General features: G+C 38.7%; 3 protein-coding genes across 5 annotated transcripts; all 3 read right to left on the bottom strand.

Annotated features, from left to right (window-relative positions):
• Positions 263-5,453, bottom strand: LOC109844509 (putative F-box/LRR-repeat protein 23). The gene is given in 4 exon segments (XM_020413565.1): positions 263-1,088; positions 4,228-4,276; positions 4,278-4,371; positions 5,157-5,453. Coding segments are annotated over 4 exon segments (948 nt in total). The 5' UTR covers positions 5,364-5,453; the 3' UTR covers positions 263-490.
• On the bottom strand, positions 7,345-9,063 carry LOC109844353 (cytochrome P450 703A2). Its single transcript, XM_020413348.1, has 2 exons — positions 7,877-9,063; positions 7,345-7,747 (listed from the first exon to the last, which is right to left on the bottom strand). The coding sequence occupies exons 1-2, from the start codon at positions 8,798-8,800 to the stop codon at positions 7,397-7,399; spliced, it is 1,275 nt and encodes a 424-aa protein (XP_020268937.1). The 5' UTR covers positions 8,801-9,063; the 3' UTR covers positions 7,345-7,396.
• LOC109844354 (hydroxyproline O-galactosyltransferase GALT2-like) lies at positions 9,209-15,186 on the bottom strand. 3 transcript variants are annotated; one of them, XM_020413351.1, is made up of 8 exons: positions 15,073-15,186; positions 14,894-14,987; positions 12,266-12,498; positions 11,781-12,071; positions 11,309-11,437; positions 10,895-11,068; positions 10,031-10,138; positions 9,209-9,939 (listed from the first exon to the last, which is right to left on the bottom strand). In XM_020413351.1, the coding sequence occupies exons 3-8, from the start codon at positions 12,383-12,385 to the stop codon at positions 9,733-9,735; spliced, it is 1,029 nt and encodes a 342-aa protein (XP_020268940.1). In that variant the 5' UTR covers positions 12,386-12,498; positions 14,894-14,987; positions 15,073-15,186; the 3' UTR covers positions 9,209-9,732. The 3 variants fall into 3 exon arrangements, with proteins under 3 accessions (XP_020268940.1, XP_020268939.1, XP_020268941.1); XM_020413350.1 differs by lacking the exon at positions 14,894-14,987; XM_020413352.1 differs by lacking the exon at positions 15,073-15,186 and having other exon boundaries at positions 14,894-15,034.

Genomic DNA, 15,774 nt, shown 5'->3' with positions numbered 1-15,774 from the left:
GGAGTGATGATGACGAAGCAGGACGAGAGTAGAGGGAGCTTCCTTGAATCCACCCAGCTTGCACAAGCTTATAATCCCCATCATCATTATCATGAAGATATTTGAAGATTTATTCGCGCGCTTTTTTCCCTAAGCAAGGCCACCAATAGGTACGAAACTTGAGGCCATAACTAGGTATGAAATTTGAGGCAGGCAATTAATCGATAGTTTAGTTTTATTTGTTCAACTTAGTTCGAGAGGTCATCAAAGGACTCACAAACAATTTGCGAGATTAAAAAATGCCGAGTTGGTTTTTCACTAAACATTTTGCTGCAAATGCATTCAGCGCGAGGGTCTTACACAAGAAACAGGTCCCTCAGAACCCCAATCCACAGTAAACACAACTGTAGATACGTACAACAAAACCATACCAGAATCCTGTCATAACTTAGTTCAGCAGAATTCGCAGACAGGCACTTGCAAGTTTCTAGGCAACAAAGAATCATGTTGCTTAAAAGATGTCATAGCCATCTTCGCTAATGTCAGAATAGTCCAGGAACAAATCATCATACATCAGTTCAATATCAGAATAGCCAGACGGATAGTAGTCGTCTTCACCATCAAAATACCCATCCCACTCGCACTCAGCCATAAACCCATAATCATGAGTGGAATCATACGGAAGTCTCAGCTCTTTAATTCTCGCACATTTTGCTTTAAGATTTGCATCTGAGTCCAGATTCACTCGGAAACAACAGCGGAGATCGAGGTGCTCAAGGTGAATGCATCTATCAACAATTTCTGAAAGCCCTTTGTTAGTGAGCTTGTTTCCGACTAGTTGGAGCTGGCGCAACTCAGGCATGTTGTTCGCTATTCCCAGTGCCTCCTCATCACTCTCAAATTGATCATACCTGTTTCCTTGTTTATTAAGATGGAAGCATTTAAGATGTGGGCAGGCTTTACCAACATACTCACATACTCTTTCACTGTATGACCCAAATGTAATGTCAAGCTCCTCCAGCTGGGGCAACTGACCAACTGCTTCACACAACCCCTCATCGCTAATGCCATAAGCTGAAATTAGCCGGAGGCACCTCAAGTTACTAGTCCTGTGAATAAAAAAAAGAGGTTAAGGAGCTAAGTTTCAAACTCAGAGTAGAAAAGACCACAATAATAACAAAATCCACCTTTTCCCTCTTCCTCTTCTCCCTTTTTTTCCCCGATATAGACTTAAGAATATGATAACAAACTGCCTTAGAAAATAAGATCATATAATAACTTTTGAAGTTCATTTCCATTACACCAAAACTCTAAAGTTGTGGTGAGGGTTGAGGGTTACATTTTCATATTCTACCATGCCCTGCAGGTTGAGCGCCCTTTTTATGGGCCGAAACCTGGACTCACATAGCAGTGTTAATTTTTAGAAAATCCGCTTTAAATTTGTGGCCGGTGGATTTGAACGTGGGTTGCTGTGATACGATCTTAAAGACACCTAAACATTATACCAAAAACTCCGAAGTCATGATGAGGATTGAGGGATATATTTTTATATTCTAACAATAACATCGCAGATCAACATAGGGAAAACTCATACCTGATTGAAAGAAGAAATAGTTTAGTCAGCTCGGATTTACTGGCCTTTCCCCTTGAAGATGAGGCAGCTCAGCACAAATTAAAACATAGGTAGTTGCATAGAAAAATTGTTAACATTTTGAATTGCTCCCTATCTGATAGCTATATGATTACAAGTTGTCAAGCATATTTTTCTGAAGGAGAGGAATTTTTCCATAAACTAATCTAACAAGAGAAGTTACAGCAAATAAGAAAGCAACATGATTAATTTGTACGGGATATGCCCTTTCCTTTGAACAATGTATGGATTAATTAACGTTGAAAAGAAAACATGGATAATAGATTGAGGACAAAAACAAAAAACCAAATAGGAAAGTAAAGGGAAAAAAGGGAAATTCAAGAAAAGGATGTCCAATTTGGAAGAACCTCCAAAGGAATAAGCAGAAATAAATGGAATTTAGAGACTGAAGTGAGTTGGGGTTCAGGGGAAGAGGGGCACAGGAACTGTTACAAAGATAGTCAGCCTGGATAGAATACTTTTTAATATTACAATCTATACTAAGAATGGTGTTTAATCATATGCATGCATAATGCATAATCCAATCGTTAGGGGAACAATAAAATTATGTAGAATTACATCAAGGGTTTATATACTTTGACTGCTGAAAATCCCCAAAAACCAGAAAAATATATGAGAAATTCGACACTGTATAGATATTAACAATTTATATTGGTATGTCTCCTTCGAACTTGGATCCTTTCAAATTATTGCATGTCAGTGGAAAGACCACATTTCAAATCTAAATGCTCATGATCATCTATATTTAAGATGATCATGGTCCATTCCAAATATAATCATCACCAAATCCTTTGTGAATTGCACCCGGTTCCCAGTGTTAAAGGCGAAAAGCAAGGTAAAAGCAACAAGGTCCTGTGTAGCCTGAGGCGAGAGGAGACAGAAAAGGTGATTCACTTGAGTAAAAAAAGGCAATAAATATTCAAAAATAACAAAAATTACATATAATATACTATCAAACAGAGTGACAACAAACAAACAGCAAAACTTTATACTAAATCTTTTGGATCGGCTACATGAATCTTACTCCACCATTCAGTTCTCAAGTAAGGGTTGTCTCCTAGTCCTATGTTAGGTTGACTGACCATTATCATCCTTCTTAACTACTTCCAACAAAAAGTTCTCTTAGGCCTACCTCTGCCTCCTTACCTACTAACTATAATTTTATCAATTTTCATAAGTGGTGCATTCAGCGTCCTCCGTTGCACGAGACCAAGGTATCATCATTTTTTCTCTCATTTTATCCTCAATAGGATCAACCTCTAACTTCCTATGAATACACTCATCTTTAATCTCACCTCTTGGTGCATATCTACAAGTCCATCGTAACATTCTCATTCTACAACACTCATTTTTGCACATGTGTTTCCTAATTGCTATGTTGTCCTATAAATAATATACATGAAACACAATATCAATAAATTACAATGAGAAATAGATGAATCACAACCGAATGTTAGAACTTAGAAGTTAAAAACTACGATAACTAACAACATACAAATTATCTACATTAAATAATAACTCACAAGTCACAAGTATAAATAGTAAATTCAAACATGAATAATTTAAGGTATAAGTTGTATACTGTCGAGGTTCAACATGTGAGATGTCCTGAAAAAGATAAAGGTCGCATTACTACGAAAAATAAACCAAAAATAGAAATTAAAAACAAAATTCTAAAAAGTTAAAATTTACCAAAGGGAACCAAGGGTGGTCTAAGGTGGTCACCAAATGCCAAGGAATTAAAAAAAGCAGAGAGGATTAAAGAATTGTAATCCTTGATAATTTCTAAATTGGCCTGATACATTCATCCTAACCTTTTATTTGTTGAAATATAGCGTACCCTAATGGAGTACATTCAAAGTAAATTACCATTTCATTGCTAAGTTCAGGATATGTCGAAACGAACATTTAACACACGTTCATCAAGTATCGGAGTTTCCAGGTATCTGATATGTATCAGATAAGGATACTCCTCCTGCAAAGTATAGGTGCTATATAGGTGCCAGTGCCCCAGAATATCTACTATATATCTATCGAGCTATACTAGAACACAGGACTGAATCCCAAACCCATGTATTTCCATACTAAATCCGGTTTAAAAGTGAATGGATGCACAACACAACAACACATATATCTTACTGTTAAACTTGTGCGAAACAGCAGATTGGATAGTTAATCCAGTTATCAATATTATCAGCAGTAAAAAGGAACCACCGTCACTCTAAGAGTAACGGTAAGTAGCCATGCATGGCTATTCTAACTAACACAATTCACAAAATTAACTATACTTACTCTCCTGGTTAATTAACTTAAATAACAGCACATTTGAAAAAAAAACACTCATTGACTAGCTCAAGAATGCAAGTAGACATGCAACAACGCACCAAATTCCAATGGAGGGCGCTGCAAATCATATATCCTCGATTCATCTTAGCTTAAATTATTTAGTATTTAGTGACCCCAGAAGTTTGGAAAAGAATTAAAAGGCTTTTAGTTGTCTTGTCAGGTTATCCATTAATTTGGTTCATTCAACTTTAGCGCATTGGATACGATTGAGAAAAGAAGAAAAATAAAAGAGTGGAAAAAAAAGGAAAAACCTGTCAGCGACGTAGGACAAGAGATGATCAGAGCCGAGGTATTCAAGGGAGAGACCTCCAATTGGCCTTGGCTCCTATCACAGCCTCTTTTGTCATCCCTTCTACATCATTGCCGTCCCCTGGACATGTCATCGTCTTCACCACACTTCACCAATAAAATCAAAACAATAACAAACACCAATTCCCCGATCCTAATTATTAACGTTGTTTGTTCATATTATTTATATATATATATATATATATATATATATATATATATATATATTATATATATATATATTATATATATATATATATATATATTATATATAAACTTTAAGAAAAGCCACATTTATGGGTTGTGGTGTCAGAATTTTCCATAAATTCCAGAAATGCCCTGGCATTTTAAACTCAAAATAAATACCTTTACGCTTGCAATAAACAACAAAATGCTCTCACCAGTGTAAAAATCAAACCGAAATGTCTTCAATTTTTTGCATCATGCAAGCATTGCGTGCACCAAAGAACTAGTATATATATAGAGTAATGATATTGTGAGCTGGTGAGCTCAAACCTTATCGTGAGCTAGACTAATCGGCTCATCAAATTCAAAATAACCACTGTACGTCTTGTTAAAAACATGATAAAACTTTCATAAAGTTTAGAAGCTTCCAAAATAGAATCAAATTAGTTTAATATGTTAACTTTTTAGACCACCTAATAGCCGTCCCTTTTGTACGCATCTAAAAACAATAATTAAATTTTTTTTTAAATAATATATATATTTTCTAGATATAGATCATGATGAGTGCAAATCATGATGGGCAGTGCCGATCATCATTTTGAATAGCCTTACTGTGCTAGCTCGCGACAAGAATCTAAGCTCAACAAAAGTGTCAAACTAGAGAGAAATTTAAAATAAAGAAATTGAGAAGCAAAGGCAAATCTACCTTCCAGATGGAAGGGTCCAAGGATAGATTACGCCATGGACGACAGACTAACTGGGCGTTCATCAGAATCTCAACCGCCCCTGCCTTCTTGAAAATTACGGACAGGACATCATGAGGCAGCTCCGCCCAATTCCTCTCTTCTTCTTCTTCTTCTTCTTTTTTCTCCTTCCCCTTTTCGGCTTCTCCTCCGCCGCCCCCGCTGCTCATCGCTTTACTACTTTCCTATCAACAACAGATGCACACGATCTTTTTTTTTTTTTTTTTTTGGCTTTGCCCTACCTACAGAAAAAGGGCAACGGAAAAGGGTGGGGCGAAAAGACAGAAGTGGAACCGTACTTAGGCTTTTTTTTTTTTTTTTTTTTTTGGCTTTGCCCTACCTACAGAAAAAGGGCAACGGAAAAGGGTGGGGCGAAAAGACAGAAGTGGAACCGTACTTAGGCAGACCATTTTTACTTTTACACCCTTGTCCTTTCCCTATTTTAAAAACAAATAACCTCCACGAAGAGTAAACTGCAAAAATGTAGCCCCACTCTGCTCATCTCCATATTTTGGGGCTTTACCTCCCAGTAACTTTTTAAGGGTAATTTTCAAATAAAAAAAACCCTCTCAGCTTGGGTTTTTTACCCAACTTTGAAAATCATAGAGAGAAGCGCAAAACTACTTGGGAGTTTCCATGCTTCCTAAAGAAAGTTGAAGTTAAACAAATGGAAAATGATAGGGGCACACCCAACCACACCCCCTCTCTCATTTGCTACAGTACGCCGGGCCCCACATGTGATTTTAAATTTTTAAAATCGCATGTGGAGCCCGGTGTACTGTAGCAAATGAGAGAGGGGGTGTGGTTGGAGGTGTGGTTGGAGGTGTGCCCCTAGTGCCACCCTAAACAAATATATGTCTGCTACTATTATTTAAGAAAAACGCTTTTCTCTTTTTCTTTTTTGCGTTCTACCCTATATATGAATTTTGAATTCAAATAATTCTATGAAATGTCCCTAAAATCTATGCATATAGTTTAAGAATCATTAAAAGAATAATCCTAAAAAACTTAGAAGATTGTTATTTCAACTCCATTCATCACACGTTCTCCATAAGGACCCAGCTATCCCTATTAACCACCACTGACTATCTTAATACCTCACTTACTCATCATTCCCTTCAACAAATCGTCATTTTTAACCTAAAAATTGAATTTTTTACGCACGCATGGCGCGCACAAGAAATACTAGCGCCCCTTTTAATAGAACACCATCAGGGCAGGGAGTTTGCTGGCAAAATGTTCATGTTTAGAAGAAGGATATTGTAAAACACCCCAAGATTCAGGCGGTTTAGTGGGAAAAGAGTTTTAGTTTACGAAAGGAGGAGGATATACATTACTAAAGATCAGTGTTGAATTCCTTTAAACCAGTAATAGAGTATCGAAGTGTCCCTCTCAAACTACATGCACCAGACCAGACATAATACTGTTCTACAATTCCAAAAACATTATTAACAGTAAGTTTGGAAGTCTACTGGCCTTTGATGTCGATAATAACAGTAAGTTTGGAAGCCTACTGGCCTTTGTTGTTGATAATAGTTGAAGAGCGTAAGAGTTCAGATATTGAAGAAGTTGGCGTATATCAAGGCTGTCGTACGTGACTTCTCCTAATAAAAATCCCATGACAATACCGTAACTAGCTCTAGTGTGGGAGGAGGTTAATCTGCCTTCGTGTTTTCTCCTGTATAAATAAACAAAATGTACATGCATCTTCTTTACTTGCAGAAGCAAGGGATATATGGATTACTGGCATCATCTATTGCTGCTGCTGCTGCTGTTATTATTATTATTATCATCATCATCATCATCATCACCTCGCCCATTATTTATCTATCCTGATCACCACACGCTAATTAACAAACTGAAGGATGGAACGGGTTGGGCAGCTAGGGTACTGTCAAGAGTAGAAACGAGGAGGGAGCCTGGGCGTGGCCCGGGCAAACAGTGGCTTCGCCTTAGGCATGGTCATCCCGTAAACCTCTTGGGTATCAATCTTCTTCATGCCGTTGTCTGGTGGGGCCCAGTTGAAACACTGGAAGAGGCTGGCAACGCCAACAGAACCATGGCCACGCCCAGTCGGGCGCGCGGGGCACCTCCTTCTTCCCGCACTGAAGGGCAATTATCTTGAAATCAACCCGTGACTTATCTCACTCGCTGCTGCCTGCTGCTGCCTGCTGATGCTGCCTGATGCCGCTGCCTCTCACGATCAAAACTCATCGACGTTGTTGCCCCACACGTGGGGATTGCGCCCCAGTGCATGGGTGTTGATGAAAACACGCGTCCCTGAGGGAACGTAGAAGCCCATTAGGTGAGTCGGCCTTATGGATTCATGGGGAATTAGGAACGGGCCTGCTGGGTGCATTCTGAAGGTCTCCCTCACTACACATCTCAGGTAAGTCAGATGGGGGAGGTCTGACTCCATCACCAGCCGTTCACGCCCCACCACCCTGTCTAGCTCTTCTTGTATTTTATGGAGGACGGAAGGATGGTTTATGACCTCAGTCATTGCCCATTCGTTCGTCACTGCAGACGTGTCGGTGGCAGCAGCGATCATGTCCTGGGAGGAAGAAAACACACACATTAATCTTAATTAGTTACATAATTTTATTACGGGTCCTCTAATTTAATTTTATCATAATTAATTAACAATCAATCAATTATGATCGCATAGTGAGTGCTAAATTACCTGCATAAGAGCTTTGATCTCAACATCGTCCATATGTTCCTTGCCATCCTCGCCAGGCAAAGACAATAAAACGTCTACAAAGTCCATCATCATATGATCATCACCGCCACTACAGCCTAACCTCTTCTTCCTGTGCTCCTCGATTATCCTCTGATGGAACTCATCCACCTTCCTCTCTACATGCTTCATCTTCTTCTCACACCCCGTAGGATCAATCCACCTCCACACGGGCAGGTAGTCGCCAGCATATATCAACCCCAACAGCCTAAACAACTCGTGGGTTATTCCCATGAACTCCACTGCCTCCTTCTGCCCTGCACTCTCTGTCCCAAAGTACTGCTTCCCTAGCAGCATCCTAGTTACATTGTTCATGGAAAAGGCTCCCAACAACTCCCTAAGGTTCACCGGCTCCCCAGCCTGGGACCTGGACCACACTTGTTTAACTAGATGCTGAGCCTCATGTGCCCGATGCCCTGCAAAGGAGCCGAGGCGTTTGGTGGTCAGCAGGTGCTCCATGCAAATCCTGCGCATCCATTTCCAGTGGGGGCCTAAAGGTGCAAGCGCAACGTCCCCAGAGCCATAAGCCAGATAGGTGGCTGCCAGGGTTCTGGGCCTTGATGCAAACACTTCGTCTTGCCGAATCAGGATCTCTCGGATAACATTGGGGTCATCAGTGGTGATGGCATCTACGCTCCCCAACCGGAGATAGACGAGGGGACCGTAAGTGGTGCAGAAATCAGCGAAGTCCCTGTGAGGGAGAGGACCCAACTGTAGGAGGTTCCCAATGATGGGCCATCTCGGTGGACCTGGCGGCAACCTTACTGAGCTGCCTCTCTTTCTCCTTCTTTCTAGCCTAAACATCAACACCAAATATAATATCAACAATATCATGATAACAAATGGAACTAAAATCAATATACCCATTTCAACGTTAATCACTTGATGATGGATTCTATTTTGCTTTTTTTTTAGAGTAAGCACAACCAACTGCCTAAGCCCTAAGGTAAGGAATTAGCCTCTATAGATACCGGAGATCATGATTTCTGCATGTTCATTTTTGGAGGTGATTGTGTTAGTTGAAAATCAACTTAGGAATGAGCATGATCTTGGCGTGCAATAGAAATAGCAGAGATTTTGTTGGGCCAGTAAGGAGGACGCGGATGATCATATGGAAGCTTCTAATGTATCGATGAGTGTCATAATACTTGGAGAAGGAAAGATGATGACTAGCCTTGGTTGGTGAATCATGCACTTATAATGCACCGTCAACGATGTAAATATGTCGTTTACTGCGGGTTAATCATGCACTAAAAGTTATAGGGTACTTACAGATATGACCTTCCAAATCATACATTCTAAATTTTAGCATATATTTGCAATCCTCTGGCTTCCCTTAATTGATGTCTACATAAGTAGAACTTCCGGAAATAAACCTTCTCTCAAAACATAAAGTTTAGAAACATAACCATCAATCAATTAATTTAGTAATGCCCGCAGCTACCTAGTCTATCAAGTTTACAATCCCGTCCTTCATTGCTGCCCCATGTCTTACCCTTGCCAGCAGCAGACACACAACAAAGGACATATGCCGAATGATCTTCATTCCGGATCACTGAAGCTCTTGCTATGTAACAACTTGATGAGGAATACAGAAAAATTAATTGAAGCTAAGAGACATATACATTTTACTCGTACAGAGCACCCGATTGCAGCGACCTGATGATATATGCTTCTCGTAATACTTTCAAGCCATAGAGGGCATAGAAACTGCCCAACACATCAGAAACAGGGACACCTGATATCCAAAATCCTCCAAGGTGAGACACGGATCAGTGGGAAAAGACTATCATGCTCTGTCATCTGAAATTGCAGCAATTGGCTCGGCCTCTAGCCAATTTATCCCACAAGCAAATCATTTGTCTTGGGGATTGATAGTGAGCAGTGTAATAGTTCTCCATGCAGCCGTACTGACAAAATTTCCAATTGTGAGAATATTGGACTGCCGTAGTGGTGTTAAACTGCTCGACCCACATGCCCATACTCACATCCTCCATCTTGAACAGCTGCAAATTTATTTATGTCAAACAGGATGTTTACTAGATATCAGTGCACAACATTCATTTCGCACTAAGTAAAAGGCAAGAACAGTCTCACCCTTAGGCTTTGATTCGCATGATGAAATACTATGAACTTTGCAATGTCACTTGAAATTATGTACCCAGGTCCATTGGCATATGGTGGATATATATCTTCTGGCCACTCCTGAGCAAGCACCAGAACCAGGAATAAGATGAGAAAAACTAAATCACTCAGCAAATGGAGAAGTCTAGTGGCAATATGGCAAGCAGGCTTTACAAGAGGATTGACTCAATTTCTCTAATTACTAGATTAACATAAAATCACTGTAATCTGGGGTAAGACTTCAACCTGCGGAAGTTAGCAAGAAAGGAATGTGGTGAAGCCTAGGAGGCCCACAATGGCTTTAAACAGGAACGGGTAGGGAGCAAATTCTCAAACCTACGAATTCGAGATTGGAAACCAAGGAGAAAAGTACAGCAAGATGATAGGCTTGCACAGCAGCGCTGCACTCCTTAAGGAGCCCCCTTTTGGAACAAAACTCCAATGGTAATTTCAAGCTAAAAAAGAAAATGCTAAAAATAATAAATAAAAATGTTGCACTGGCTGCTTACATTTTGTATATCTACTGGAAATTTTCTATAGTCAAGCAGTTTGGGCCAAAATAAAATTTTATTTCATCTTCTCTCAGAAGCATATAAATTATGGTCTAGACACTAGGTGGTATACACAATTAATTTAGGGGATGAGCTCATGCATAATCCACTAACTGCATAGTGCATTACCCTGGCTGATGCCAGATGCACATTACAATACAATGTACACTAAATAGGACGAAAGAAAAAGGAATTAACCTAGAAGATATTATGTTAACTCTAAAAGAGAGGAAGTTCAATTAAGAAGAGTTTCCTAGAATCTCAAAATCCCATGTCAGGAAATTACCTCATATGTTACTGCCCATTTTCCACTTCTTAGAGGCCGATGCAGGAGGTTAAGGTTACCCATGTAAAGAGATTTCTTCTGAGAAACACCCCTAATCTCCTTCAACACGGCATCCACCCTAATAAATGTATCGTCGTCACATTTCATTATGTATGCAGCAGTCAGATTTTGAACCTGCAGCATTAGTGATGATTGACAAAGAGTCGTCACATTTCATTATGTATGCAGCAGTCAGATTTTGAACCTGCAGCATTAGTGATGATTGACAAAGAGAGAACTATTATTTAGCGCACAATGAGACTCAGATTTTGAACCTGCAGCATTAGTGATGATTGACAAAGAGAGAACTATTATTTAGCGCACAATGAGACATAAAGGGTTCAACTAAGAAGCACCAAAGTAAATAGAACACACCCCATATTCGCAAATGGCCATTGTCTTAAGAACAACTAGCTCATAGCGATCCATAAATGGCAAGATCACAATATCTCCAAAATACTCTGCTTCCTTCTTTAGAACTGAATTGACCTCCTTCCTTGCATTCTAATTATCCACATAAGAAAATTTTATAGGTGAGTACTACTTCACAAAAATTATAGGAAAATGATGCAATAGCAGTGACTAAGATTCTGGTGTACAAAATTAAAATTCACACATTTAACCCATTTCTTCTTAGTCTAGAAGATGTGGAGGATGGCCTCAGTTGCATGAGCTAATAAGGGTGATTTTCTTACTCAAGCCTTTATGGGCATCCTTTTTATTAGCAATTTAGTGTAATGCACATCAAATTCACTTCTAATGATTTACAGTATCAGAATCGAATACACAGAAGCATGGAGCTAAAAAACAACCAAGACTTGATCACAGGCATTTACAAAATACCTACCAACGCGACAAAGAAACGAGCTACTACATTTGATGACTTGATGTTAGAAGATTGCATCCAGGTCTTACGAACAGCCATGCGCTCAGCAAAATGATTAGTTGCAGACAAAATGCCAATGAAAAGTTGAATGGGTTCCTCTGGTAGAGGAGGAGATTTCCACTTATCTGACATTTCCAAGACTCGTTGAAGTGAAAAACTTGGATGAGATTTGGGTAGGGAAGTGGCATATACTGAATGTACCTCCACATCTCCCTTGATGGCTAGACCTGTTGCATCTTCAAGAGTGAATCCCTGATAAAACACCCATCTACATTGTAAGACAATAATTTTAAAGCATAACACAACATGGGAGATCTGTATCCCTTCAGAAAACATTTTAGTGTCCAAAATTGGATCTTTGATATCATCAGTTCACCTAATCAACAAGAAAGTATGCTTGAAGATGGAAACTTAGAAGGAAAAAAACAGTATATAGCTTATCATACCGGTCGGTACGGGAATGATGTAACATGTCGGCCTCCAACATTAATGTGGTATCCTTCAACACCAGCTCGTAATGTTAAGATAAACAACCTTCCCTCAGCAAAAGGAAAAGGCCATGTCATTGCTGGCTTCTTTGCACGACCTATGAACCTACGCAACCAGGAAGTTGTTTTGGATTCTTTTAAGTCCACGATATCACTCCGTACCCATTTCTCGCATTTGTTGAACCCGTCAACTGTCCAGAAACAAATTCACGATTATAATTTCAAGATAACAGATGCAAGATCGAATATAGAGACGATATTGTGTCAACAATTTACAAAAAAAAAAATTAGACAATTCATCATACACTGGTAGACATTCTCAAACATGCTTGTGCTTGCCACAATAAATGCATCTATTCTGTGAGATGCACAAGGATTGGTTTCAGTTTCAAACCCTCTTGTACTTGTAGATTTTTCTTGTAATATCCATAAAATATTTTTAAGATTCATTAAAACTGTGCATTTCTCCTAAGAGCACTTAATCCAAAAATATGGATAGAAACTAAATACTCTTATATTGCTAAATTGTGAACTTGATGGTCATACCATAATTGGCTGAGTGCACACTCATAACAATTTGTTTCAAGCATAGATATGAAGAAAATAGATTTACAACTCAAGAACAAAATACTTAAGTTGAAAAGCAATATTGATAATACTTAAGAACGTATTAGATAATTATACAGAAATGTATTCATAAGATCATAACTCAAGTATACTGAAGTTTATGACGCGAAAATATATGTCAACTGTATATGTATGCACTTACAGAATTGAGTATTTTACTGTCAAGAATTGCATGCTATTGTAATCATTGCATGCATGATAATGGTTTACCATCTTTTATCTACATCTACATGGGATTCTATAGCAAAGAAATTGACTGTATTTTCAAATCCCATTGCAATCAATACAAAGAGAAAATGATGTATTCCCTTGGTGATCCTTTCGGGACCTTGACTTGTCACATGAGTCTGAATTTCATATTTCCGCATGTGAAAAGAAGTCTAAATATATTCATATAGAAGATGTTTCCTAATTAACATCGCGTCTTCAAAATTGTAACCTTCCCATGGCATATAAACTACTAACACATTTTTTCCTAAAGCGAGTTCCCCACCAACTGTAGCCGCACCATCCGCTAAAATATGTCCCTTTTTAATGCATTTACCCTGCAGAGCCTGGGTTTTTGGTGCATACAAGTATTTTTGTTGGAGTGTTGATACATAACTAATGGAACGCTTATAGTGTCCCCATCACTTAAGAAAATGATCTTATCAGTATAAATGTTCTTTCCTTCGCGTTCAGCTATAACAGGAACCCCAAAAAAACCCCAAAAAATGCACACATGCACACACACAGGAGAAAGAAAAAAAAAGGAACAAGGAAAAAAACCATAAAACACCGGCTAAATTTTTAGCTACAAGAAATAGCTTATGTTATTATGACGATTCACATGTATGCTTGGAGTGGCTTGATTTGTGAGGGTAAGCTTATAGTGACTACAATCACATTGTTAACCCTTTTGTCGTGCATATGAAAATTTTCAAAACATATCATTCTCATGTGTTCAATCATATTTGTGATTAATTTTACATTTCTGATGCTTGTGCCTCTTTTTTCTTGGGTCTGCTTCCAATTTCTCCCATGATATCTCAATAAAGGACTTAAAAATCAAAAACCTAGGACTTCTTAGTTTGAGAATCAACTATTTCCCTTGAAAATTGAGAAATCAACTGGAAAGATAAATAAACATGAGGATCAATTCACTTGCCATAAATTTTGATCAGTACAATTTTGAGCCATTCCAGATACAATCTTATCATGTTACTCCTGTACATAAATGAATAAATAATCTGAGAGATCTGATTTCCTGTGCAATCCAGCTATGAACTATAAGCTCGAATTGGATAGTGTCTGATTCCCTAGAAGAAGCCTTATACAATCTGATCACAAAATCTATTCATGCTACATTGCCCTTCTGGAATTTTAGATCTATAATTGTAGCTCTTAGAATTTCTATGAGCTTTTTGGAGTACATTTGAGAATCTAGAAAAGGTATGTAGGCTCACCAATAAAAACATAATTTGATTTAGTATTTTAATATATGAAACTGTTGTGTGACTTGAGAAACATAATCTTTTTGAAATATAGGAGTATTTTGTCAAACACATTATGCCGATTATGCATCTCCTAGTATCTCATATACTTGAAAGGGAAATTGATGGCATAGTTTTCTAGATATGTCTTTTCCTATTATTTCATAATTTTCCAGGTATCATCTTTTCCACTTTAAATCTAACACGTTCATCTTGTCCAAGGGCGCCTTTTTTATTTTTGGAAAATGAAGCATGGTTCCACAGACCATGTTCGTAAGTAAAGCTAAGACAAGACAAGTAAGTTATATACTTATATCTATTACATGAGAATTCATGCTGCACCTGAAATCTTAGAAACAGGCACCCACAAAGCAAAATTCATCTACGCTTTTTTGTTTGGATATGGAAGAAAATTGTGCTCCAAACAACCAATGATCATAAAGGTCAACAATTAAGGCAAATTGTACGATTAGTAGATGACACATACATCATGCTGCAGCATGGACAGGCATAGGAATCCGCAAAAGCCTTAAGCATGTTGAGAGTTAATCCCACATACAGTTTCCTGCATCTGGGTTTGCCTAACAATAAGAAGAACTTTGAACAGTAAAATAATAACTATAATATGGATTTTGCTAAAGAAAAAGTGGGAACTCAATGCTTTACCAAGTGGCAAGTAAATGGAAGCAGGAATATTTCTTCTCCTAGACATATGGGCATATGCTGCATGTTGCATCAGGGAGGAGTTGGCAGTAGAGATCCATAACAAGAAAAAAGAGTCTCAGCTCTCTCTCTCTCTCTCTCTCTCTCTCTCTCTCTCTCTCTCTCTCTCTCTCTCTCTCTCTCTCTTTTTTTTTGGCTCCTATGGTCATACATTTCAAATGTTTTTTTGTCTTATGATATGGAGTTTAGAATTCAGATGTGCTACATTTAGGTACAACCGAGTTTGGCCACAAGGTCGAAAAAGTGGATAGCATGAATTGGAATTTAGGAATCCAGGTAGAATCTAAAATTAGGTTTAACATGGATTTTTTAACAGTACCCGAGTCATCATCATCCTTGGAGGGGAGGCCATTGCACCGCATGGCTTTGCCCCACTGCATCCTGTAACAGGTGTTGTGCTCAATGACGGGTGTATGACTCCAATCTCCCCTCAATCTTGGATTGAGATGCAAGATCCTCGGGGGATCCTCGCCGTCCACTGCTTTCAGACCTTGAAGCTCCACCGAAAACTGAGAAACCAACACCACATTGTCCCCCTTCTCATGCTCTTCATGAGCCTCAAGCGGCTTTCCAATGATAGTAATGGCGGAGCCAACAGAAAGACCGCAGGGCAAGAACATGAGCCTCTCCCCGTCGACCCCAGCC

This window comes from Asparagus officinalis, chromosome 6 (genome assembly GCF_001876935.1).
Source record: "Asparagus officinalis chromosome 6, Aspof.V1, whole genome shotgun sequence".
Lineage (NCBI taxonomy): Eukaryota > Viridiplantae > Streptophyta > Magnoliopsida > Asparagales > Asparagaceae > Asparagus > Asparagus officinalis.
The sequence above is the reverse complement of the archived record's forward strand: the minus strand, read 5'-3'. Positions and strand labels throughout refer to the sequence as shown.

Bases quoted from the DNA above. Each gene is read 5' to 3' on its own strand.
- LOC109844353 (XM_020413348.1), bottom strand. From the start codon at position 8,800: ATGGGTATATTGATTTTAGTTCCATTTGTTATCATGATATTGTTGATA. The intron at 7,748-7,876 runs GTAATTTAGCAC...TCTTCCTCCCAG, and splicing joins AGATCAAAGCTCTTATGCAG to GACATGATCGCTGCTGCCAC.
- LOC109844354 (XM_020413350.1), bottom strand. From the start codon at position 15,142: ATGCAACATGCAGCATATGCCCATATGTCTAGGAGAAGAAATATTCCT. The intron at 10,139-10,894 runs GTAATTTCCTGA...GTGCTTGCTCAG, and splicing joins AATGGGCAGTAACATATGAG to GAGTGGCCAGAAGATATATA. The intron at 9,940-10,030 runs GTGAGACTGTTC...ATAAATTTGCAG, and splicing joins ATGCGAATCAAAGCCTAAGG to CTGTTCAAGATGGAGGATGT.